The 25409-nt window shown below is 38.8% G+C and overlaps 1 protein-coding gene across 1 annotated transcript in view; it reads left to right on the plus strand.

Moving 5' to 3' along the window:
* Positions 1-23610, plus strand: part of LOC126109660 (uncharacterized) — a 49091-nt gene extending 25481 nt beyond the window's left edge. Inside the window, 2 exon segments of the mRNA XM_049914706.1 lie at positions 338-575; positions 20100-23610. Of these exon segments, the coding sequence (XP_049770663.1) occupies positions 338-575; positions 20100-20276 (415 nt within the window). The 3' untranslated portion in view covers positions 20277-23610.
* Positions 23611-25409: the final 1799 nt, after the last annotated feature.

The raw sequence follows: 25409 nt of genomic DNA on the forward strand, positions 1-25409 counted from the left end.
GCTCGCATTTGAAGAGAAATGACAAAGTTTTAGTGCAATAGTTACAGTCTGCTGTAGCACATTTGCACATACCGGGCCCTTTATTTGCATATCAAAACGTGTAGTACACTTCATACCAATTTGGTGATTATTGCGTATTGCCTTCCAACTGTTGAAATTTTAATAGTCAGCAGTCTGTTTGCTAGCATAGAGGTTTTGTGGCGTCAGCTCCATGTTACAGTGTGTCACTTTTGCATGTCTTGGCACTTTTTACTGTGTGTGTTCTCTTTTATTCCATTTTCCTTTTTCTCTTTTGTGAAACTCGCCATACTGTTACTTTGTTACATTTCTCCCACAGGTGGGCATACATAAACTACTGGAACGACGAGTTCTACTCGCAGTGGAACCACCAGCTGTTCTTCACTGTCACGGAGCTGGCCTCGACTGCACTCGTGCTGCGCATGGCGGACGCCAGCTTCTCTGTGACGCCCCGAGCAGCTTTCGGAGTGGCGGCCATCGCGACCCTGCATCTCGTCACCGGTGCACGTGACCAGTTTGTCAACAATCTCGTGCGAGGTGCGGGTCACACTCACCAGGTAAGTTGAAGCAACAGCAGACTATATCGCGGTGACAGAGGATGCGATAAGAGTAAGGAATTGTCCGTAAACAGTTATTGGTGTATGGTCGCCTTCTGATTAATGTCAGAACTTGTGCTTTTGAATCTCATAATCACAGTGACACATTCTTTGAAATTCTGAAGGTAGCAGAGATACAGTACAGAGAGCAAAAGGTTATTTACAAATTGTACAGAAACCAGACTGTGGTTCCGAGGGTCAAAGGGCACAAATGGAAGCAATAGTGGAAAATAGAGTGAGACAGCATTGCAATACATCCCGATGTTATTCAATCTGTACATTAATTAAGCAGTAAAGGAAAACTGTGAGAAATTTGTTGAGAGAATTAATTGTGGACACGTGACCTAGTGGATGCCAGTAGTGCCTTAATTGCCAGGCTGCCTGCTGGTGACGGAAACTGCCAATTGCAGCGGCGGCTGACATAGTTTCCTGTGACAACAAACTGTTGCTGTTGTTGTTGTGCTGAACTGTTGTTTGGTTCCCACTAACATGGTGCTGTCTGGTCTATTTTGTTGCTGTTGCCATCCAGACTACTGAGTTTGTTCCTCAGTGATGCTCCAGCAGGCCCGCGATTCGGCAACCTACAGAAATGGGCTGTATTGTTGGTGCTCTGCATTTCTGGATACAGCTCTTATCAATCTTCAGATTGTGTATTGTATCATCAGTTCTGACACAAAGATCATCACAAATTATTTGCTCTGCTCTTGTAATGTTCATACCTGTTTTGTAAGTGGATGGTCAACTCAAACACAGTTTGTTGCAGACAGTTAAATGTCCACTTTTAAAGTGATTTATGCCCTTGTAAATTTCTTGTTCACTGAGACATGTCAGCATAATACAGCTGCATTCTGTGAATAATCTTTACACCTTTAGTCCTGTCAGAGTAAAGAAAATGAATTGCTCTCTGCATTTATTCATTGGTGCATACAAACAATGGGACACTCGAAATAAAATACTTTGAAATCACTACAAATAGAGCTATTCACTGAACCAACAAAGTGAATGCACAAGAACTGTAGTGAGGTGAAAGCACATCACTGTTAAAGGCGATACAAATGTTCTCTGGTTTGACTTATAGGAGAATGTCATGGTAAGTCTGAAAATGCTGAGTCGACAGACAACGTACTTATTGACTTACCCTCTTCCGTTTCACTTCAGGTACCACTTGTTAATGCAACTACACACATTTGCATATAGTAAGCTTTTTAATTAAGATACTGAAAATACAAACTGGCAAAATTGACATAATAATCTGGGTTTTATTGCCAGAACAGCTGAAAATTGTCAGTGTGATCATCATCAGACAGTTTGGTGTGTTCAGATTTTTTGGAGCTTTATTAGATCAAGCAAAACTTTAATGCTGCCAAAAGTAATACTTTTGCTCCTCGACGGGTAGAAATGATTGTACAGAAAGCCCCGGCTTGTGGCAAGTTGCCCATCTTGCCTCATATCCGACTTCTCCTGTCCGTCTGATCCTGGCGTTAGACTCTCAAACTGGCCCGCCCATCTCCACTGGATTTACCTCCTGTGTCCACATAACCCTAGATGACCGTCCTCAGATTCACCTAGCCAGCTGATGGCTGAAAGAGCTGATAACTCATTACAACTGCTGTCACAATTAAATGAAATAATGTTATTTGCTTGTACCAGTGTACCTTTTACCATTTTTAAAAAATACTACATAGCCCATAATTTGAATGCCATTTTCTGGTATGAAGTACTATGTGAAAAGATCTGCACAAATATCCAGTAAGATCTTGATAATACTTCAAAATTGTGAAAAGATTAGCAACTTGTTGTGGAGGTTTAGAAATGTAAAATGGTGCACTTTAAAAAACACACAAACGTGTTAATAATAATGTATGACAGCAACATCAGTGAGTTAGAGTTGGAATCAGTCAACTTGTACAAAATTTTTGATATGACATTTTGTAGAGAGATGAAATGGAATGATTACCTATGCTCAGTAGCTGGGAGAATTCGATTCATTAGTAGATTACTGAGAAGAGGCTGTCAGTCTATAGAGTTTAATCATGTGACATCCTACAATATCACTAAAGGGTGTGGGACACAAATGTTCTCTGGTTTGACTCGTAGGAGAATGTCGTGGAACGTCTCAAAAAGCTGAGTTGGAGACAACTGAAGATAAATGGCAGTTATCCTGAAAAAGCTTACTTAGAAAATTTCAGAAACCAGAATTAAGCGAAGAATATAGGCATATCATTCAGCTCCCCACATATTGCTCCTGTAGGCACTACTAAGAGGAGATTACACAGATTGCACCAAACGGTGTAATGTAATACCGTATTTACTCGAATCTAAGCCGCACTTTTTTTCTGGTTTTTGTAATCCAAAAAACCGCCTGCGGCTTTGAATCGAGTGCAAAGTAAGTGGAAGTTCTGAAAAATGTTGGTAGGTGCCGCCACAACTAACTTCTGCTGTCGAACATATGTAGCGCTACACAGGCATGCTTTGCAGGCACAAAGATAAATACTGGTGCCAAAACCTCTGAGTCAGTAAATAAATTAAAAAAAAGATGGAAGACGAGCTTTTTTTCTCTGCCCCGAGTTTCGACCACTGCATTTTCATACACTATCCAACGAAGTAGATACAAATTCCGTATTGTTCTTCTTCGAATGTAGCAGCATTTCGATGTACTATGAAAATCCGACTGGCAAGACTGTTTGGGATGTTTGTCAATATCGCCAACTCTACATTCTGAATTTTTTCCTACCTGTGAGAAGAGATGGTTGCTAATAGGAACTTTTATGAATTGTGAATCACATGCAGCAGGCTATTCTCTTCACCATAAGAATAATACCAATATAAACATTTTGCCATGTATTCTTTCGTGTTTGCTGCTATCTCATTTAAATCCTGTCTGCCTAATAAACTACGAAACTAGTGTGAGACAACAGCAAACGCGGAAGAATATACATATCATGTCATGTTTATATTTGTATTTTTCTTATGCCTAATAGTGACACAGTCAGAAATGAAGCACGGCAATAGACTAGATTTTTAAGTCTAAGATGACTCTAATTTCTGTGCAGAATGTAATGAGCAAAAGAGGCATCTGCAAAGATTTTCAAACGGCGAAAAATATTCACTAAACTCTCATTTAGAACATCTTCTATCATACGCAGTCTATTATTTGGTTCTTGTTGATCATTATCAAAGAAAGCAGCAGTGTAAGTAACAACAAATAGCAGTCTCTTGCCATTGTTTCACTAATGAGACAATTCCTCTCTCTCTCTCTCTCTCTCTCTCTCTCTCTCTCTCTCTCTCTCTCTCTCTCTCCTTTTTTTTTTTTCCTTCCGTAAGTGGCGGTAGCGTGCACAAAAGCAAGCCATGCTGCGACCGGCGACAGGTTGTAAACACACATTAACAGAATGCGACAAACAATGCATGACACAGTACAATAATGCATTTTCAGCTTAGAGTGACGTAAACACCTATAACAAAGAGAACCACACTTATCAGATCAAAGAAAAATAAGCAATCGATTTAAACCAGACGAAGCACGTGAAAAAGGAAGGGTTCCCGTATAAATACGGACGGAGCGCCTGACGCATAGCAATGGCTACCTGGTAAAGCTTAACTGCTAAGCTTACGACTCGAACCAAACTACTGTAGCTGCATCGTCATTCATTCGACCTAAATTGTGTCTCATATTACAATGGACCAACTTTGTTTCAATTTGGAGGTGCGGCCTAAAACTTTTCTCTCCCCTTGAATTTCAAGTCTCAAATTTCAGATGCGGCTTAGATTCGGGAAAAATTTTTTTCCTTGATTTCGAGTCTCATTTTTCAGGTGCGGCTTGGAATCAAGTAAATACGGTATGCCTGCTGTTGTTCAGAAATCTTATGGAGGTGGACTATGTAAAAGTTTTTGTGGTCACTGTTACTTATCTATATCAATCGTTTGACTTGATGTGTTGCTATATCTTGAGGTCACAGACTCTTTCTCGAAGGTGCCAGGTCCGTACCAGCTGGAAAAATCTAACACCAGCTGTAGCAGAAAAAAATAAATTCACATGCTGCTGCTTTATTGCACATGTATTTCACCTCCATGGAATAGATTCCACATTAGATTTTACTGCAGCATACAACTTTAACAAAGCTTACAATACATATTAATATGCCTATGTCATTTTCACTCTGTACCTCCTCCCTGGGTTTCGCTTGACAAGAGATGTAATGATTATTGTGTGTTTTCGTGGAATAACTACTCCGATCAGCAGGTGTTTCCATGCACAGTAATCCAGGTGCCCATTGCCCCTGCCTTACAGATATGAGATATGCTGTGTCCACTTATGCTCTCATTACATGGGGGAGGGGGTTGCAGAAAATTTGCCTCACAATATGTGGTTCAAAGCAAACACTTATTTACTACTGAAATAACAAGATGCTTACTCGAGATCTTAACTATCCTTTGTGGGTTAGAGAGACAGAGAACATAACACATCACTTTCTCCAAAGTGATATGTTACCCCTCAACAGAGACATTGAAATAGTCATTGACCCCAAACCCCATATGCCGCTGGAATGGGAAGAAACCTAAATGTGTGGTACAGTCCTAGGTACTCCAATGTTATTTAGTCATGTGCATATCCAATGTTCAAATGACTTCATTCAACAAATGTCTGAACTCCTTCTCCAATCTTCAGATGGTTCCTTGTTTAAAACAATAACACTGGCCACCATACAATACATTTAATACGCTTTTGCTTACTTGTTCTTAAATAAGCAGCCAATGTCATTAATTCTGTTTAATCATCCATATATTACTTACCTAATGAAAAAGTACAACCCCAATGAACAGCACTGCTGCTTCCAGACTACCTGACAAAACTAGACCCCCTTTTTTTTTATCTATCCAATTGATATTCTTGTAGGTACACTCCAGGAATGTTAGCTTTCTTCTACAGTGACATGTTGCACTCCAGAGACACCATTACTGCGTCCAAGCAGGTATTTCTTCTCGGCATGCCCTTTTAAATCAGCGTGACCACCATTCCGTGCAGAAGACTTGTGTTGTCCCCAAATACATTGCTCGCTGTGTGCATAAACATAGGAAGGGCAACAATATCTGGGAATTACAGATATGATATTTCCACTTTGAGTGTTATTCATCAGTAAGGACTTCATAGGGACATGTCTCTCACTATTAACAGCACACATCCGTAATGTATCCTGTGCCGCTGCACTCCAGAGTGGTGGGTAGGATATGTATAAAAAAATTAACAGCATTGTTACGGTGACAGTCTTGGAACCCTGCAGCTGTACTTTCATAACCAGTTCATTTACAACATAGTAGAAACTGTGGTCATTTCCGAGCTGCAAGGCCCAGTAATTTCTAATTTCTACAGTTGTTTAGCACAGGAATGTTCTTCCGTTGTAGGAACTTTTGTTCTCGAGGCAACTTTAAGACAATGATTTCTATAGCACTAACAGGTATTGTATGGGTACAGATATCAATACTACTACTACTACTACTTATAGAATCTTACCCTTACCTGTCTCTGCTAACCAAAGTCCACAGATGGCATGAGAATGCTACCTTTTCTTTTATGCATTATGTTTTTATGTTTATAGACCTTGATTTGACAATTTTTTGTAGTTGTAAATACACTGGCGGACCAAAAAAAGAGAAGCACCCTGCGGTGGGGCGTGGTCGGTCATCTGTATTCTCTCTTTCACTTACTGAAAGTCCATCTACCTCGATATGCTTCTTTCCGACTTCCCTTCACTCTGTAGCAGTAGATACGTGTTAGGCAGTGTAAAGCAGCATTGATGAAACCACTACCTAATATCTTCCACACAGAGGCCGGGTAACTCTAGATGGAAGTCAGTTCCTGAAAGTTCATTTTAAAAAAATGGGCATTCGGAGGATTTAAAATTAGATTGAATCTACTTTTTATTCATATGGAAATACATGAAATCCCTATCAAGTCCGTATTAACTATGGTAATGCTCTATCTTTCAAAATTCACTGTCTGTGCAACATAGTTTCACTCAAGAAGCAGCCAGAATTTTTGCAAGTCCGGCCTGACTAATTTTCACGTTCTACCAGGTACTGGCCCACAACTGTTTGTGAGTTAAACATTTGGTCATTTCAGTGGTCTTCTTCAAAAGAAGCACTCACCAACATATTCCGTACAGAGCACGAAACATGCCATGCGGAATTGCTCCTACGACCAGAAACTTCACGAGCTCATAACTTTCAAACTATTTAATTTAGAAACACCAAACTTTCATTAAAATGTTCGTAACTACAGCCACTTCAGCCACGAGGTATTTGAACCGCAATTAACTCACTATTTCTTCATTTTCCAGAGTATTTTTATGGAGCTGTCTGACATGATGTTATTGTAGGCCTGTTAGCAAGCGACTATCTCAGACTATTCTACTCACTGCCCACTCCACTATATTTGCACGGGAACAGCTTAATTCTGATTGGCTGTTGATCTAAACGACCAATCAGAATGTTCCTTCCAGATCATTCTCGTGGAAAAGCTATCCAATCAGTAATCTGATAGTAATTAATGACATTCAAACTTCAATTTCCAGTATGTTGTTTAGTCAAAATAAGCAAAGTACAAATTATTCTCCAAATTGATAAATAAACTTATTGTGCCTCTAACTTTGATTCTGGCTTGCTTTTATACAAAAGCAAGCTCACACCAACATACATAATCTGAATCGTGGTTGCACCATAACTTTACCACGGTCTATTTCTACAAGGTTTTATGAAAAATGACATACTGAGTTTTGACGTATGTCCCACATTCACTCTCTCAATCATTTTCATGTACTCACACAACAAATTATAATCAAATAATAATGTTGACCAATTTTTGAATTACCATACGTAATGCACAGTGACTAAAGTTTTAAAAAAGAAAAATCTAATTAATTGATTTTTATGCACTGGTAACTTTGTAATGGCTTCAAATGATAATGCAGATCAATCTGTATTTGTTCCTAACATGGTTTTAAAAAAACAAGCATCGGTTTAAGGACTTTTAGGTAATTTTCTTCATGTCCGGCACTTTCATAAATAAAAATCTGAAATTTGGACAGCAGGGCAGCATCATTCCATTAATAACAAAAGGCTGTATACCAAATTTGAACAAAATTGCATAATAAGTAATATCGATTATTTAGATTTGTAGAGGGTATGAATCTTCGTATTGACTGACTTTTGCGCTATGCAGTTCTCACGGCAAGCAGCATCAGCTGCGCTGCGAGCAAAGCGACAAAAAACGTAGACATCCTGCAGCCACCATACCAAATGGCTATGTGCCTTCTGCAACGAATGTCATCTTGTAATAATTTGCTATGTTACACACCCCCTATGAATCTAAAATTACTTTTATATCTAAAAACAAAGATGATGAAACTTACCAAACGAAAGCGTTGATATGTTGATAGACACACAAATAAACACAAACACACACACAAAATTCAAGCTTTCGCAACCCACGGTTGGTTCATCAGGATAGAGGGAAGGAGAGGGAAAGACGAAAGGATGTGGGTTTTAAGGGAGAGGGTAAGGAGTCATTCCAATCCCGGGAGCGGAAAGACTTACCTTAGGGGGAAAAAAGGACAGGTATACACTCGCGTGCGCCCACACACACACACACACACACACACACACACACACACACACACATCCATCCGCACATATACAGACACAAGCAGACATTTACTTTTAAGTGTATTTAAGGTTCATATAATGGTAATGTTATTACTGAATTCTTTAACTGAATTGACAAATTTAACTATGTGATTTTTAACGAAAATTTTTCCTACTTACAGTTTTTTCAAATTAACGAAATATCAAAAATACATTACCTTTTTTTTTTTTTACATCAAATAATGTTTTGACGTGAAAGAAACCATTTAATGCTCTTTACAGTCACTATGTTAGTGTTCATGGAACCTAATACAAAAGATTCGCCTTGACCAGCATTATTTCACAAAATTTTCTAGCAGGATAACCCTAGCTTTAATCATTGCTGTGGATGAAATGTTTATTTTGTTATATTGTTTTCACTTAGGGGAGTGTCTTTTTGACATATTAAAAAAAATACTTTCTGTAGCAGCAGTGGGGTATAACATTTTTTTCTTTTTCACATTTACACTCCGGTTGCTTTAGATGCACTTCACTGTGATACAGCATCCAGTCATCAGTCCTACACCTGGTTTCCTATAGTCTCGTATCAGGTTTTTCCAAATTTCATACCTGCAAAATACAGTACGTCTAAGTCACCATTCTTAGTTTCTGCACCCTAACCTTACACATATACACATATCATAGTTCTTTTTTTCCCTCAAATCTAAAGGAAAAACTTTGCAAGAAACCTTCCAGAATTTTAGTGTGTTCAAAATTTACTGCTTCTTTTCACAAAACCTTTTTCCAAGAAAACTCTATATTCATTGAAATTCAACATCTGTTCTCAAATAGTCTTATACAGTACTAATTATTTCCAGTAAAGAATGAATTAACCATTATTCAAAAATAGCAACAGTACTCTTTTTCAAAAAATTATTTAATGCATTTTATAGTGAGAGAATTCTTAAGCAAACAAAAAAAACTTTTTTCAAAAATTAGAAACATTTTCTTTAACTGTTCATTTTAGAAAAAATATTTACCTTACATTACTTATTAAATATCTCCTGATTTTTCATAAAACAAGCTATTATAGACAAAGAATGCAAAATTACTGAAAATGTTGAAAATATTTATGCCAACTTAAGTGGCTCTCAAAGAAACATCAGATACATAATCTATTTACTTACTTCAACTAGACACATTCTATGTCTCTTATCACAAACATCTTCCAACATCATTTCTGCATTTTCTGAAATTGGTTTAGAAAACACATATTAAGGAGTCACATTACCTTATTTTTTCCAGTATACCTTACTACATCACTTTCATTCCACATTCATTTGTGTTAATCTTCAGTAATCATATACCTCCAGAATTATCTTTCTTTTACCAGTTTTCTTATTTTTGGATGGCATTTACTGTCTGTGTACATTTATATACCTTATTTACTATGATAGGGAAGAAGGAGAGAAAATAGCAAAAAAGTTCCGAATGATGAAGAGTTAGGATGACAATATGAAACAAAAAGAAAAGGAAATAATATTGCCAACAACTAATCTTTGTAAAACTTCCTCTGCCCTTCTATTTTCTTCCTCGGGTACCTCTAATACCGTTTCCCCTATTATAGTGCTAACTCCACAGTTAACTGTAAGCTCCTCATCTGCATTGCAGTGCTTACTCACACTAACATCCTATTCTGAATCATTATTTTCTAATAGCTGTTCCTCATTAACGTGGTTCCTGGAATTGCTTTTATGACCTTTCTTTTGCAAAAATCTACTATACTTACCTGAAAAATACAATTTTTAACAATGTCCCTCTCCTCTGCAACATCTGTTTCTTCGATACCACCCGCAAGATGTTCAGCTGGTGGCTGCCTTACAAAGGTTTTGCTAGCGGATTTAGCCTATGGTGCCGCAGCCTGAAAACTGCCATTAGTTTTCCGCCTCTCCTACGCGGTCATTGCCACTGATATTCCTTTCTGCTGGCGGTCTGCGCCACTCTGCCCAGTCAGTGGACTGCTGCTGTCTATATTCAAGGTTTCGGTCTCTGTCATTATATTTACTTTCAGTAGGACTCCCTCTCCCTCGGTACCTGCCTCTGCAATTACTGGATCTTTGCACTCCTACTTTAGTCACATGTGCCTCAGTTCTGTTTTCAGTTGTCTTAACGGGAGGTCTATAATGCCTCCTGGCATTCTCCTCCTCCTCTAAAATATTTTCTACCCTCTCAGGATGATGAATAAATTTATCAACATCATCCCTAGGTGCTGATATTATTTTATTATGCCAGTACAAAGGCAACTTATTCTCTATGCCCATAATGATCTGTTCTGTCTCCACTTTCAAGCTCAAATATGACAAAGTTGTGACCCATTTTTGCACAAACCTCTTAATAATATCTTTCCTCATATCCTATTTTTCACCTGACCAAAATTTGTTTAAAACTTGTATCTGCTTCCATTTGCCTCAATATTCCTCAAAAAATGCCTGTTAAAAATCCTCTGTCTTGTCATACTTGTCTACTGTCCAGTTTCCCCATACTCTAGCTTCTCCCATCAAATTTGACTTAATGAAACCAAGATTTTGCTTAGCATTCCATAATTTGGGCAAACATCCTCAAAATCACCCCAAAATTCTTTAGGATGTACATTTTTACTTGGATCAAATCGCAAAAACTGCCAATGTTTCACATATTCAATTTCTGAGGATTCTACCACACCATTAGATATTACATACCCACTACTGTTAGTAACACTTTGTTCTACTCTTTTTAGTCTACCATCATGGTTACACAGTTGTTCATCTACACTTGTACTAAACTGATTTATGTTAGTTTCCAGGTTAGTAAATTTAGCAGCCACTTACACACCAAATTTCTCACACACATCCTTTCCTTCCTTGATTTGATTTTCCATTGTAGTGACCATCCTCACATTGTTTTTCCACATTATTTACTTGTTCCTGCATTTCATTTAACTCTGCATTTACTTGTTCCCTTAACTGTTTGCTGTCATCAGCAACTTGGTTAATCTGAGAGGTCAGTTCATTTCTTACTGTTACAACAGCATTATTACATTCTTGTTTTACTTTACTAATTTCACTTTTTACACTGTCCTTAAACAAAATCATATCATTTTCCCATGAATCTCTTAATTTAGAAATTTTGTTTTCCATTCTGGATTGCATTTCTACTGACATGTTAGTGAACCCTTGATTAACTTCAGAACTTAAAGAATTCTTAATATCAGAACACATTTTAGTGTTCATATTAGACCCCAATCCATTAACTTCAGTATGCAACCTACTCATTTCAGTGTTCATATACCCCATATGTTTCAAAATATTTGCTAACATTTCTGAAACACTATCTTTCTGTCACAAGCAATTGACACAGGATCGTGCTTTATCTCTGTAACCATAACAGGTGTTAACTTAACATTAACCTTAGATTCTGCTTCACTTTTTCCTCCCAAATAGGAATAGGTGTGAAGTTTTCAACCTTCGATTCCCTTTAGAACCTTTGAACCCGAAACAGTGTAGACTTAACATTGATTTCCATTGTGTTCTGTTCATTGTTTGTCCCATGATTAACATTCATTGAATGTGGCAAGCCACTATCATTTGCTTGTGATGCATCAAAACTAAATTCACCAGCCACAGCATCATCTGCATATATCACTTTCCTCAAATTTACCTCCCCTTTCTCGTCTACTATAGCATGGTTATTATTTTCTGTCATGTTCACAAGTTTCTTTGTGTGCTCACACACACACACACACACACACACACACACACACACACACACAGATGATAATGCAAATCAATTCATATTTGTCCCTAACATGGTTATAAAAAAACAAGCATTGGTTTTAGGACTTTTAGTTAATTTTCTTTATGTCCAGCACTTTAATAAATAAAAATCTGAAATTTGGACAGCATCATTCCATTAATAACAAAAGGCTGTATACCAAATTTGAACAAAATTGCATAATAAGTAATATCGATTATTTAGATTTGTAAAGGATATGAATCTTCGTATTGACTGATTGTTACGCTATGCAGTACTCACGGCAAGCAACGTCAGCTGCTCTGTGAGCAAAGTGACTAAAAACATAGACATCCTGCAGCCACCGTACCAAATGGCTGCCGGCCTTCTGCAACGAATGTCATCTCATAATAACTTGCTACATTACAACCCAGAAAAAGAGGAGGAGGAGGAAGTGAAATGAAACTGCTCGGTTTGATAGGGTAGGTGATGTTATTTCAGTGATTACATTTACTGGAGTGTTTTTCTCATCTGTCTGTGTATTTTGGTTGATCAATGAATGCTACATAGTATATTTTCCGTGGTTGAATATGCCATGAATTTATTAGGTGGGTACATAAGTTTGATGTGTATTTCAATAAGTTTAATAGGAACAACAGATACACATAACAGAGACTTTAGTCATCAATAAATATTCTCCTTTATTATTTACAACAGTCTGTCAATGCTGGGGTAACTTTTTGATTCCGCAAGTGTAGAAACTGTGTTGTTTTGCGGCAAAGAACTTGTCAAGCCATGTTTAGAGTGTATTTTCATCTGGAAAAGAAGCTCCCCGAAGGTTATTCGACAGAGAGCAGAAAAACTGAAAATATGAGGGTGCAAGATCTGGTGAATGAGGTGGGTGTGGAATGACCTCTCAACTCTGAATAGGAGAATATTGGGGGGGGGGGGGGGGGGGGGGGTTGTAATTGTGAACGAACATCACTTTGCGCAGTTTTTCTGGTCGTTGTTATTGGTTTGCATTGGCAACACATCTCACTTGTTGACAGTAGATGTCAGCAGAGGTGGTTACACCTTGGGGAAGCAATCCATCATACATTGCACCATCGCCTTTTCACCTAATACATAACATTATCTTTTTCGGATGCATGCAGGTCTTTGTACGTGGAGTTCTTGCTTTGTTTGGACTCGACCAGTCCATTCTTTTCATTATGTTAGCATTAAGACACCATTTCTCATCACCACTAATGATACAAGATAGGAATGGTCAGTGTTATTCATGAGCCAATGAGCAAGCAGAGACGCACATATAGCCACCCACAGATTTTTTGTGATTTTAGCTTACAGCATCCGGAACACATACACCTGATTTTTAAACCTTCCTCATTGCATGCAAATGTCGCACAATTGTGGAATGATCACAGTTCATCACATTTGCCAGTCCTTGAATACACTGACATGTATGGTTGTGGATTAATGTTCTTAAACCATCTTCATCAAATCCTGAAGGTCTTCCTGAATGTGGAGAGTCACTAATATCAAAACGATCCTCCATAAAATGAGAAAACCTTATTCGTGCTGTGTTCTGTCCAGTGGCGTTATCCCCATATGAGCCGCAAATGTTTGTGGCTGCTTCCATTGCTGTCACTCCTGTTTGAATTCAAACAGAAGAATATGTTGGGAGTGTTCTGATTTTTCCACTTGGCACTCCCATTTTCTAGTGTCCAAAGCCCCACGTACTATCTCTAAATGACAAATGTAAACTCTAATAAACAACAAATAAAAAATGGCATTTGATAAATGGAATACCAGCATGCAAAACGAAAACACTATGAACTTGTGCACCAATGTAATAATTAGGATTAGGACTTGCTAATAAGAATCTGGATAGCCAAGCATGTGTTCTGCTTAGGGGACATCTTTTCCTTTGCAGTGTCTTCAATGCTAGAGGCTGGATGAAAACTGGGATCCTTTTCAGTTATACATGTTGATGAAAGATATATCTTCTTTCAACACCATTCAGCAACAAGCCCAGAACTGTTCCCGATAGAACAATGGGACCAGCTTGGACGTTAACTCCGTCTCGGTGCCAGCATCCAGGATATGAAGGACTAGTTACAACAATGTGGCACAGGTTGCCTCCGTAGAAGATATAATGGCTGTATGACACACTTCCCGACCACATCAGTGTGTGCATTCATACCATAAGGGGTGCAACATCTTATTGATATGTGGGTTCATATTGCCGATTTTAATAGTGAAATGAAACACACAATTACACTGACAGATAACTGTCATCAAATATCATACAATCGTTACTCAACTGCCTCAATTATAAAGATTGTGTCTCATTTGACTCGACAACAAGAACACATTCTGAAAGATCAAAATGTCCAAAAACAAATGCCAAAATGATACTTTTAAAACTTTGGTTTTTGGTTTTATAATGAAGCTGTTGTTAGTGTAAGCACCATTCTTTCATAACCACAATACACCTTCGAGCCGTGATACCTAAGAATGAGTGGCCCATAGCAGGTGGAGGCACTAAATTTATCACACCTTCTCACACCATTTCTCTGACAATATACTGTCCATAACTGTTAATAAAAAAAAATATATAAATATCACAATTATCTTTCATCATTGAGAAGGACAGACAGTATAACCCATGATTTTGCTTACAATTATGTGTTACACCTCACTATTAAAATTTAGAATGAAATTGGCACTATGAACCCACTTACCAATATGTAGAGTCTCGTATCAGAAGGAAGCGAGGGAGAGGATGTTGTTACGGGTAGCCGATATCCTCTTTCTACAACACAAATGCACACGTGGATTAATACTGTTCTTTGTTTACATAACTTGAATAGAGTGCATGTGTTGTGGTAGAAGCTCATCAGTAACAGTAGTCCTGCAGACAGCATCGGTAATCTCACTATTACAAACTTTAGTCTCACTGCTGATAAAGTACAAGTCCCACAATAGTCACTAATCTGGTTGCTATGTACTATCATAGACGGTGATGAACTAAACTCACTCTGCGTGTAACAGATGGCAGGCAAACTTGTAGAGTGAGTCAGTGACTGAGGCCCTCCAGTCAGAGACAGCAGCCTAAATACCTGCTGTCGAGAGGACGTCGGTAGTGTGTTGCTTGCAGGTGTGTGTCTCTGGTCTCTCTCGAGAAACGTGCCCTCGATCCGGCACCTACTAGTCGATCTTCACATTTCACCTTTTCCGACTGCTGTGCCAGTGACAGCTTACACCGGCACACAGTACGGTGTCGCGTCCCTTACGGTGTGAATGCGTACACAGATTCGGCCGGGAAGGGTGTCGTAACGCCGTCGTATCCTCTCCGGAGACGAGCTGGCCCGCAGCTGTCGTAACTGGTCTTCGATCACCCAGATACATCCTGGGACTGGTCCCACACGTGTGTTCTATCGGGGACAGATCTGGGCTTCTTGTCGACCACAGGAGTACCTCGACACCTCGCAGACAGTTCGAGAGCTGTGGGCATTGCCTCGTCAAAAAATGGCACCGTGAGAGGTAACTCGTGAGGATGTGGGAAGTCTGTGATACGCCATTCTGCCATCGTAATTCCCTCGATCTGCACTATCCACAATCTGTAATCGTATCCGGTGGCTCTCCACACTGTGATGCCAGGAGTCAGGAGTAACTCTGCTGTGCCCCTCTAAAACATTCAAAGAACAAGAGCTCACCCCAGATCGCTGCCATTGTCACTGACGGTGGTCATCGGGGGTAGTGCAGAACTGTGATTTGTCACTGAATGGAATGCACTGCCATTCGTCAGCAGTCCACAATTCCCAGTAACGGCACCACTCGAAATGCAGTCGTTTGCACTGTGATGTTAACGGCAGCCTACGCGTGGTACGGTAAGTCTCTAGTCCGGCTACTGCTGGTCTCTGACCGATGTTGCAGGGAGTCTGTTATTTGTTCACAGGCAGTGAGGGCACCGAGTATTCCTATCACTGTGTTCTCACGCAGTTTAACTTCGGGCCACTGTCATCATCGGATGCCCCACAAATCTAGATATTGCACAATTCAACTGGTCAGCCAAATGGTGAGCCAAGATGATGTCCATTTCAGATTGTGTCAGGTTCTGATACCACACACATCAGTGTACAGCATCTTTGTGTCCTTTGCAGTTATCATTCGACATTTGACACTATTCACACCCCTTATGCAGCCTCGACTTTTCACAGAGAATGGCATCTTCTGTCATCTACATCGCCACCGACGGTATGTGCGTGTGCAAAGTTACATTGACACCCGACGTTGTCATGTGGGTGCTTTCCTCTGTGTGTCAGTCAAGTTTCAAACTTGAGTGTTGTTGTTGTTCTGGTCTTCAGTCCTGAGACTGGTTTGATGCAGCTCTCTATGCTACCCTATCCTGTGCAAGCTTCTTCATCTCCCAGTAATTACTGCAACCCACATCCTTCTGAATCTGTTTAGTGTATTCATATCTTGGTCTCCCTCTATGATTTTTACCCTCCACGCTGCCCTCCAATTCTAAATTTGTGATCCCTCGATGCCTCAGAACATGTACTACTAACCGGTCCCTTCTTTTTGTCAAGTTGTGCCACATACTCCTCTTCTCCCCAATTCTGATCAAAATACTTCATCGTTAGTTATGTGATCTACCCGTCTAATCTTCAGCATTCTTCAGTAACACCACATTTCGAAAGCTTCTATTCTCTTCTTGTCCAAACTATTTATCGTCCATGTTTCACTTCTATACATGGCTACATTCCGTACAAATACTTTCAGAAACGACTTCCTGACACTTAAATCTATACTCGATGTTAACAAATTTCTCTTCTTCAGAAACGCTTTCCTTGCCATTGCCAGTCTACATTTTATACCCTCTCTACTTCGACCATCATCAGTTATTTTGCTCCCCAAATAGCAAAACTCCTTTACTACTTTAAGTGTCTCATTTCCTAATCTAATTCCCTCAGCATCACCCGACTTAATTCGACCAAATTCCATTATCCTCGTTTTGCTTTTGTTGATGTTCATCTTATATCCTCCTTTCAAGACACTGTCCATTCCGTTCAACTGCTCTTCCAAGTCCTTTGCTGTCTCTGATAGAATTACAATGTCATCGGCGAACCTCAAAGTTTTTATTTCTTCTCCATGGATTTTAATACCTACTCTGAATTTTTCTTTTGTTTCCTTTACTGCTTGCTCAATATACAGATTGAATAACATTGGGGAGAGGCTACAACCCTGTCTCACTCCCTTCCCAACCACTGCCTCCCTTTCATGCCCCTCGACTCTTATAACTGCCATCTGGTTTCTGTACAAATTGTAAATAGCCTTTCACTCTCTGTATTTTACCCCTGCCACCTTTAGAATTTGAAAGAGAGTATTCCAGTCAACATTGACAAAAGCTTTCTCTAAGTCTACAAATGCTAGAAACGTAGGTTTGCCTTTCCTTAATCTTTCTTCTAAGATAAGTCGTAAGGTCAGTATTGCCTCACGTGTTCCAACATTTCTACGGAATGCAAACTGATCTTCCCCGAGGTCAGCTTCCACCAGTTTTTCCATTCGTCTATAAAGAATTCGCGTTAGTATTTTGCAGCTGTGACTTATTAAAATGATAGTTCGGTAATTTTCACATCTGTCAACACCTGCTTTCTTTGGGATTGGAATTATTATGTTCTTCTTGAAGTCTGAGGGTATTTCACCTGTCTCATACATCTTGCTCACCAGAAGGTAGAGTTTTGTCAGGACTGGCTCTCCCAAGGCTGTCAGTAGTTCTAATGGAATGTTGTCTACTCTGGGGGCCTTGTTTCGACTCAGGTCTTTCAGTGCTCTGTCAAACTTTCAACGCAGTATCATATCTCCCATTTCATCTTCATCTACATCCTCTTCCATTTCCATAATATTGTCCCTAAGTACGTCGCCCTTGTATAGACCCTCTATATACTCCTTCCACCTTTCTGCTTTCCCTTCTTTGCTTAGAACTGGGTTTCCATCTGAGCTCTTTATATTCATACAAGTGGTTCTGCTTACTCCAAAGGTCTCTTTAATTTTCCTGTAAGCAGTATCTATTTTACCCCTAGTGAGATAAGCCTCTACATCCTTACATTTGTCCTCTAGCCATCCCTACTTAGCCATTTTACACTTCCTGTCGATCTCATTTTTGAGACTTTTGTATTCCTTTTTGCCTGCTTCATTTACTGCATGTTTATATTTTCTCCTTTCATCAATTAAATTCAATATTTATTCTGTTATTAAGGAGTTCTACTAGCCCTCGTCTTTTTACCTACTTGATCCTCTGCTGCCTTCACTACTTCATCCCTCAGAGCTACCCATTTTTCTTCTACTGTATTTCTTTCCCCCATTCCTGTCCATTGTTCCCTTATGCTCTCCCTGAAACTCTGTACAACCTCTGGTTCTTTCAGTTTATTCAGGTCCCATCTCCTTAAATTCCCACCTTTTTACAGTTTCTTCAGTTTTAATCTACAGTTCATAACCAATAGATTGTGGTCGGAGTCCACATCTGCCCCTGGAAATGTCTTACAATTTAAAACCTGGTCTCTGTCTTACCATTATATAATCTATCTGATACCTTCTAGTATCTCCAGGATTCTTCCATGTGTAGAACCTTCTTTCCTGATTCTTGAACCAAGTGTTAGCTATGATTAAGTTATGCTCTGTGCAAAACTCTACCAGGCGACTTCCTCTTTCATTTCTTAGCCCCAATCCATATTCATCTACTACATTTCCTTCTCTCCCTTTTCCTACTCTCGAATTCCAGTCACCCATGACTATTAAATTTTCGTCTCCCTTCACTACCTGAATAATTTCTTTGATCTCATCATACATTTCTTCAATTTCTTCATCATCTGCAGAGCTAGTTGGCATATAAACTTCTACTACTGTAGTAGGCGTGGGCTTCGTGTCTCTATCTTGGCCACAATAATGCGTTCACTATGCTGTTTGTAGTAGCTTACCCACAAACCTATTTTTTTTATTCATTATTAATCCTACTCCTGCATTACCCCTATTTGATTTTGTATTTATAACCCTGTATTCACCTGACCAAAAGTCTTGTTCCTCCTGCCATCAAACTTCGCTAATTCCCACTATATCTAACTTTAACCTATCCATTTCCCTTTTTAGATTTTCTAATCTACCTGCCCGGTTAAGGTATCTGACGTTCCACACTCTGATCTGTAGAATGCCGGTTTTCTTTCTCCTGATAACGACGTCCCCTTGAGTAGTCCCCACCCGAAGATCCGAATGGGGGACTATTTTACCTCCGGAATATTTTACCCAAGAGGACGCCATCATCATTTAATCATACAGTAAAGCTGCATGCCCTCGGGAAAATACGGCCGTAGTTTCCCCTTGCTTTCAGCCGTTCGCAGTACCAGCAAGGCCGTTTTGATTAATGTTGCAAGGCCAGGTCAGTCAATCATCCAGACTGTTGCCCCTGAAACTACTGAAAAGGCTGCTGCCCCTCTTCAGGAACCACACGTTTGTCTGGCCTCTCAGCAGATACCCCTCAGTTGTGGTTGCACCTATGGTACGCCCATCTGTATTGCTGAGGCACGCAAGCCTCCCCACCAACGGCAAGGTCCGTGGTTCATGGGGAAGGAACTTGAGTGTAGTGATTGAAAAAACTCTAATTGAACATTTAATGGTGCAAATAAATCATCTGATTCAATTTACAAGTTTTGAACAAAAATTATGAAAAAAATTATAATCTGACGGATATCGTAGCTTTACAAAATAATGCACGAGACCAAATAATTGTTTTGCAGTCACAAAACTGAGGTAGATTGACAGGACCACACTGGTGTATGAAATATGTGACAGCTTGCCTTTCAAAAGGTATTAATGATCTGATCGAAACTGCTCGTCACAAAAACTGTACAAGGAACTCTCAAATTCTCCGAGTCACCGCAATTGTGTCGTGTAACCGTTACCGAACTGGCCGATGCACCCTTACAAAATTGTAGGGAATGTTCGAACACAAAAATATTGCAGCTATGAAAATTTAGTTAAGCCCACTGTGGACTGGAAGATTAATGCCGAATTTGTACTGTATCTGATGTTCTGCAGGTGGTCCGTGACTTGGGTCTCATGGTGCCGGACGTGTTGCACCTGGTGCTACCGTTAGTGGAACTGGCGCGCAGCAAGCACCGCGCGTCGGCCAGTTTCGGCAGCCAGCTGCGCCGCGAAATGACGGGCCTCGTTCTGCTCGTCGTGGGCGGCTTCATCGTTTGTGAGCAGCTGTAGTGTGGCTCTGGGTCGGGGTTTGCCTGACCCCACACTGCAGATTCTGATGCTAAAGTGTGTGCTGCATTTAGTTCTGGGTTTGCTACACTTCTTGCATCTTGGAGCAGATTTTGTGTATTTTGTTGAACTCCACATGTCTCCTCAGAAGCCTTTTGCTCCAGGTCTGAAAGGTGGAAGTATGCTTATTCGCTAAGGAAATTAGATCGTCACTTAATCCAGGCAGCTCTTCATTTTTCTTCCATAGATTGTCAACCGATGTTTCTCTCATTTTATTTAAGGAGCTTACATGCCCATTTAAAAAATTAGCGAGCAAACTGTTGAGTTTATCTGGGATAATATTTCTTCTTCCAATATTTCGGCTGATAATCTTGTAGCAATCTTCGAGGTCAGTTGCTGGCAGAACATATTTGGCACAGTACTGTGGAGTAAACAGTTTTCTTGTTAGTTAGTTTGTTTTTTACTATTTTGTAGGTAGTTTTACCCTTTTATTTTCTTGACTAGTACAAGATTTTGTGCAATTATGTTTTTATGCACTTCCTTATGGAAGTATTACAAAATAATACCTGCTGATACCATCCTTCTGCTTTGACCCACAATGTCAGCAAATTGGACATACAACACTTGTCAGAATCCGATATGGGAAAAATTTATGTTACAAGAATTATAGTCAGTCTTGTAATGCCACGTTTGTTGGATTTTTCAACTCGCAATCAAATTGTCACCTTCCAGTTTAACCGAGGCCACGGGTTATGCTACAGATCAGTTTATCACCGTAACCTAAAGTTGCAAAAATAATACAGAAACAAAATAAATATTGCCAGTGTCCTGTACTGTCTCACTTAGCACTCTTATTTCGACATTTGCCGTAACAATTTTACATCACAGATCAAAGCTGACGTCTGGTATCAGTGTGTTCAACGTACCACAGATGTTTGCGTTGCCTTACTTAGGACATAGAAACTGTGATTCTTGAAGTTTTACTAGCAGAGATGATGTTTGATGAGGTTTTAGGAATACAGCCGATTTATCGAGCCATCCTACAAAACGGACCGTGTGTGTAGTATGAGACAAATGGTACACCTGGTTCTTCAGGGAATTAAATGTAATGTAGCTGTGTATAGTGTCTTTGTAGGTCATTTAATGAAACATAACATTCTAGTTACAGGCAGTGCCTCATCTTTTGGGAATTTGTGCTAAGAAAACAGTCACAATACGACATACATCACTTAATGTAAATGTCGTGTGACTAGGGCCTTCCGTCGGGTAGACTGTTTGCCTGGTGCAAGTATTTTGATTTGGCGCCACTTTGGCGACTTGTGTGTCGATGGGGATGATTAGGACAACAGGACACCCAGTCCCTGAGTGGAGAAAATCTCTGACCTAACCGGGAATTTAACCCGGGTCCATTGTTAGGAAAAGAGCAAGAGCTTGAAAGCTGCGTGAATAATGTTTTCTGTTATGTACCATAAATCAGTCGATATAAGTGAGTGGTTGCCTTTCATTTACTTTACTTTACATAATTAAAAAAAATTACATTTACAAAGCCAACCTAATGTTACTCCATGGCAGCATGTGCGTGTTTTCATTTTGATGTTGCATGGAGATTGGTTTATTTTACCTTCTCTGTAAGAAGAATTTTTGCTCTGAAATTTCACTATTGGGTATCCTGATGCCTGCCACTCACTTCAATGGCCTGCCTGGAAGAAATACATGTGAATTGCCTAAAATGACTAGAAAGTTCTTAATTGAAACGTTGATCTGGGAAATACTGATGATATGGCTGCACTCCCAATACCTCACCAAACGTGCTGATGCAGTGTCTAAAATGTATGGTATAGCATAGTGGCCGCCATTCCTGTAGCTGTTTGCTGTTGTGCCCAATTCTGTAAATCATCTGTCATTCCTGATTTGCCACGGATTCTCTTTTGTAAATGTGTAAAATAAAAATAGATGTCACCCTTCCAGGTGTGAAATTTTTAATTTTGTTCTTTAGTTTGTGTAATAATTTCGTGTTATGTTCCAGCCTATCAGCAGTATTTTTCCTTATAGCTACTTCTTGTTATTTATATAAATTTGCAGTTTTTGTTTGGTGATAATTGTTACATTTATCGAGAACATCATTTTCAATGTTGTCAAGTATTACCGTGTCTGTAATGGAGGCCGTCCAGTGTAACTTATGTGTATATTTTGCACTATGTGATTTGTGCATAAGGCTTAAAATGAACATAGTTTATATTTAATGCATATTACTATTTATCTGATCATGTTATTGTTGTTAGCATGTCAGTTGTTCCATATTGAGCATATTACTCCTACTTTTACCTTTCTATCTTTGTGTTAACAAAATAACAAGTAACAGTATTTGAAAGAAAATATAAGGAATAATAATAATAATAATAATAATACTGTCAGTAGTTTAATTGTATTGAACTGATGACCTGTCTTCAACTTTTAAGGTTATTGCCAGCATTGGTAGGACAGTCCATTGGACTTTGAAAACTTTAAAGCAACAGCTAACTATATAGACGGTTATTCCTAACATATATCCATAAACATTCGAATTCTGAGACAAAAACAATCCACTGACTCTCTATTCGAATACGGATGTATGAAACAGCTGTGCTAGCTCTTACTCTTCCAGTGTACATGTTACCTGTGTTCTTTCCAAGGAGTGTCTTTTGCTCTCAGATTTCTGTTCCACAAGTGTGTTCCAAAGCTTACTGTGGTCTTCCTTTTTGTTAAATGTATATATTGATTCCACATTCTGTCAGTTTGTAAGGTTGCCACAGATATTTTACTTGTAAACAGAATTATTCTCTGTAGTCACTGATATTTTTAGATGGAGTTGTCACTGTTGTTCATAAGAACTGTGCTTGTGATTCACTAAATGAAAATTGCAAATTTTTTGTGTTTTTTCTGACGGTCAGATCAGACGACTGTGGTTTTTAACAAAAGGGGCACTATATTACTTGTGTTCCGCTACAGTTTTTCCCCACTCATCACTGGGCAAGGTTAGACTGTCATCAAAGATGATAATTTGCAGAAAACACAAGTACATGAGTTATTACAGCGGGAATTTAATGTTTGTAATTTGTTGTTAGTATACTGTCTACGTACAGTGATGTACTCCATCACAGTAATGCCTGTTCTACTGACATTTTATTACTTTCTCAGGGTTTTGCTTTTGGTGTGTTTGTGCCATCAGAAATTATTCCAATCAAGTGGATGAAGGTATTGTGTTTTCGGATAAAGTAATTGGATAGACAAAAAGATATATTCACATTTGCTTGCAGCAGGAAAACAAAAACACACACACACACAGAGAGAGAGAGAGAGAGAGAGAGAGAGAGAGAGCGAGCGAGCGAGAGAGAGAGAGAGAGAGAGAGAGAGAGAGAGCGAGCGAGCGCCGGGGGCGGGGGGGTTCCGGAGTCAGTGGTCAGTGGTGCCTCCTTCTGGCAGAAGGGTTGAGGGATAACGAAGAGGGATGAAGGAATTTTCCTTCAATAATAATAACAAAATCTTTTTTTTTATGTGTGTGTTCTCCTGCTGCCACTTGGTGAGTAGATCTTTTATCTATCCAGTTACTTTATTTTGTAAAAAAAAATTGATTATTTTTGTTGGTTATAGCACTTAATATTTTATCATTGCACTGAAATATAGTAACATGGTATAGAGAGGGCTATTTTGTATATGGTGTTTATTTATGAAACAAATAATTTGTTTTCTTCATGTTTACTGTGTGGTGGTTTTTTTTTTTTTTTTTTTTTTTTTTTTTTTTTTTAAGGAAGAATGTGGTAATCCCACAGTGCTGGGTAGGGAAGTGTCATAATGGAGATGCTGATATGCTGTATTTATCTGATCAACCTTTCTTGTATAACACATATAGCAGCATCATTTAGATCACTGCAATGCACACAGTTTGTGAATCTGGTTATGTTGTGGATAAATACGAAAGTCTGGTGCTAGAACGCACAGAGAAGTGTCAGGGAGCTCATTAATACCCCCATGAATAGTGAACTTCTGCCAACAGTGAATTAAACAAGATTCTTGTAAAAATGCTTGCTACTGCCACTCTTGCTCTGACAGGCTCTTTCTGAAAAATTACTTGTAGCAGTGGAAGCCATCAAGTTGAATACCAAATTTTTTATATGACTTACTGAGGCTGCATGTCAGGGATCTGTTTTTCATTCCTTTATTTATTCTTTGGCTTCTGCTTCATCACAGACAATTTGATTTCTCCTTATTCTTCTTCTGTAAAGTATTTATGTCTTTCCTGAAAAGGAGGCAGGCTGTTATACCTCTCCTGTTTGTGCGTGTCAGTCTATTCCGTCCAAAACAGCCATCCAAGATTTACATATGGTCTAGTTTAATCACTTTTTTTGCATGGCTTTAAAAAGGTATTGTGAAGCCGGCACATGGTTTTTAAATGATCAATACGAGTGATAAACATAGTCTTTTTTGTATATTACAATTAAGTGCTAAATATTTGGAGACAAATATCTAGTGCTTGATTTGACAGTATGCCATACTGGTACCTCTGGCCAAAAAGCATTAAAATAATGTTTCAAGACACCTAAATTATAACAAAAGAAACACTCCCACAGTACCAGAACCTCTGTTTTTACAAATCAAGCACTGCATAGCTAAATGACAGTCTTAAAAATGATATGAGCTGTATGACTACAGCATCAATAAATTTTTGCAATATACATACATTTTTGTAATTGAGCTGCATGATGTATATTAGAATTTATATTTTTTTTTTTAATGGAAAAGATGTCATTATTATGAATGCCAAATGTGTCACTTTCATAAAAGAAGAAATTAACTAATATTCATGATTTGACTGCACTCAAAAATTGAGAGAGAAAATAAAAATGTATATATTTTGCTATTAATTTGAGTGACCATTATTTTCCTGTTTGTTTCTTAATCTTTTGAAATCATTTTTTTTTTGTCAAGTTGTTCAAATGTACACAACATGTTACCTGTAAAATGTGTATTAGAAGGCGTTTGTTATGGAAATAGCTGCATGTCATGGTAGTCATATTTTTAGGTGTGAGAAGCTTTTGGATTATATACATATAAATACTGATCAGTTTCATTTGCAAGTAATAAATAGTTTTATGTATC

The sequence above is a fragment of the Schistocerca cancellata genome, chromosome 12, assembly GCF_023864275.1.
Source record: "Schistocerca cancellata isolate TAMUIC-IGC-003103 chromosome 12, iqSchCanc2.1, whole genome shotgun sequence".
Lineage (NCBI taxonomy): Eukaryota > Metazoa > Arthropoda > Insecta > Orthoptera > Acrididae > Schistocerca > Schistocerca cancellata.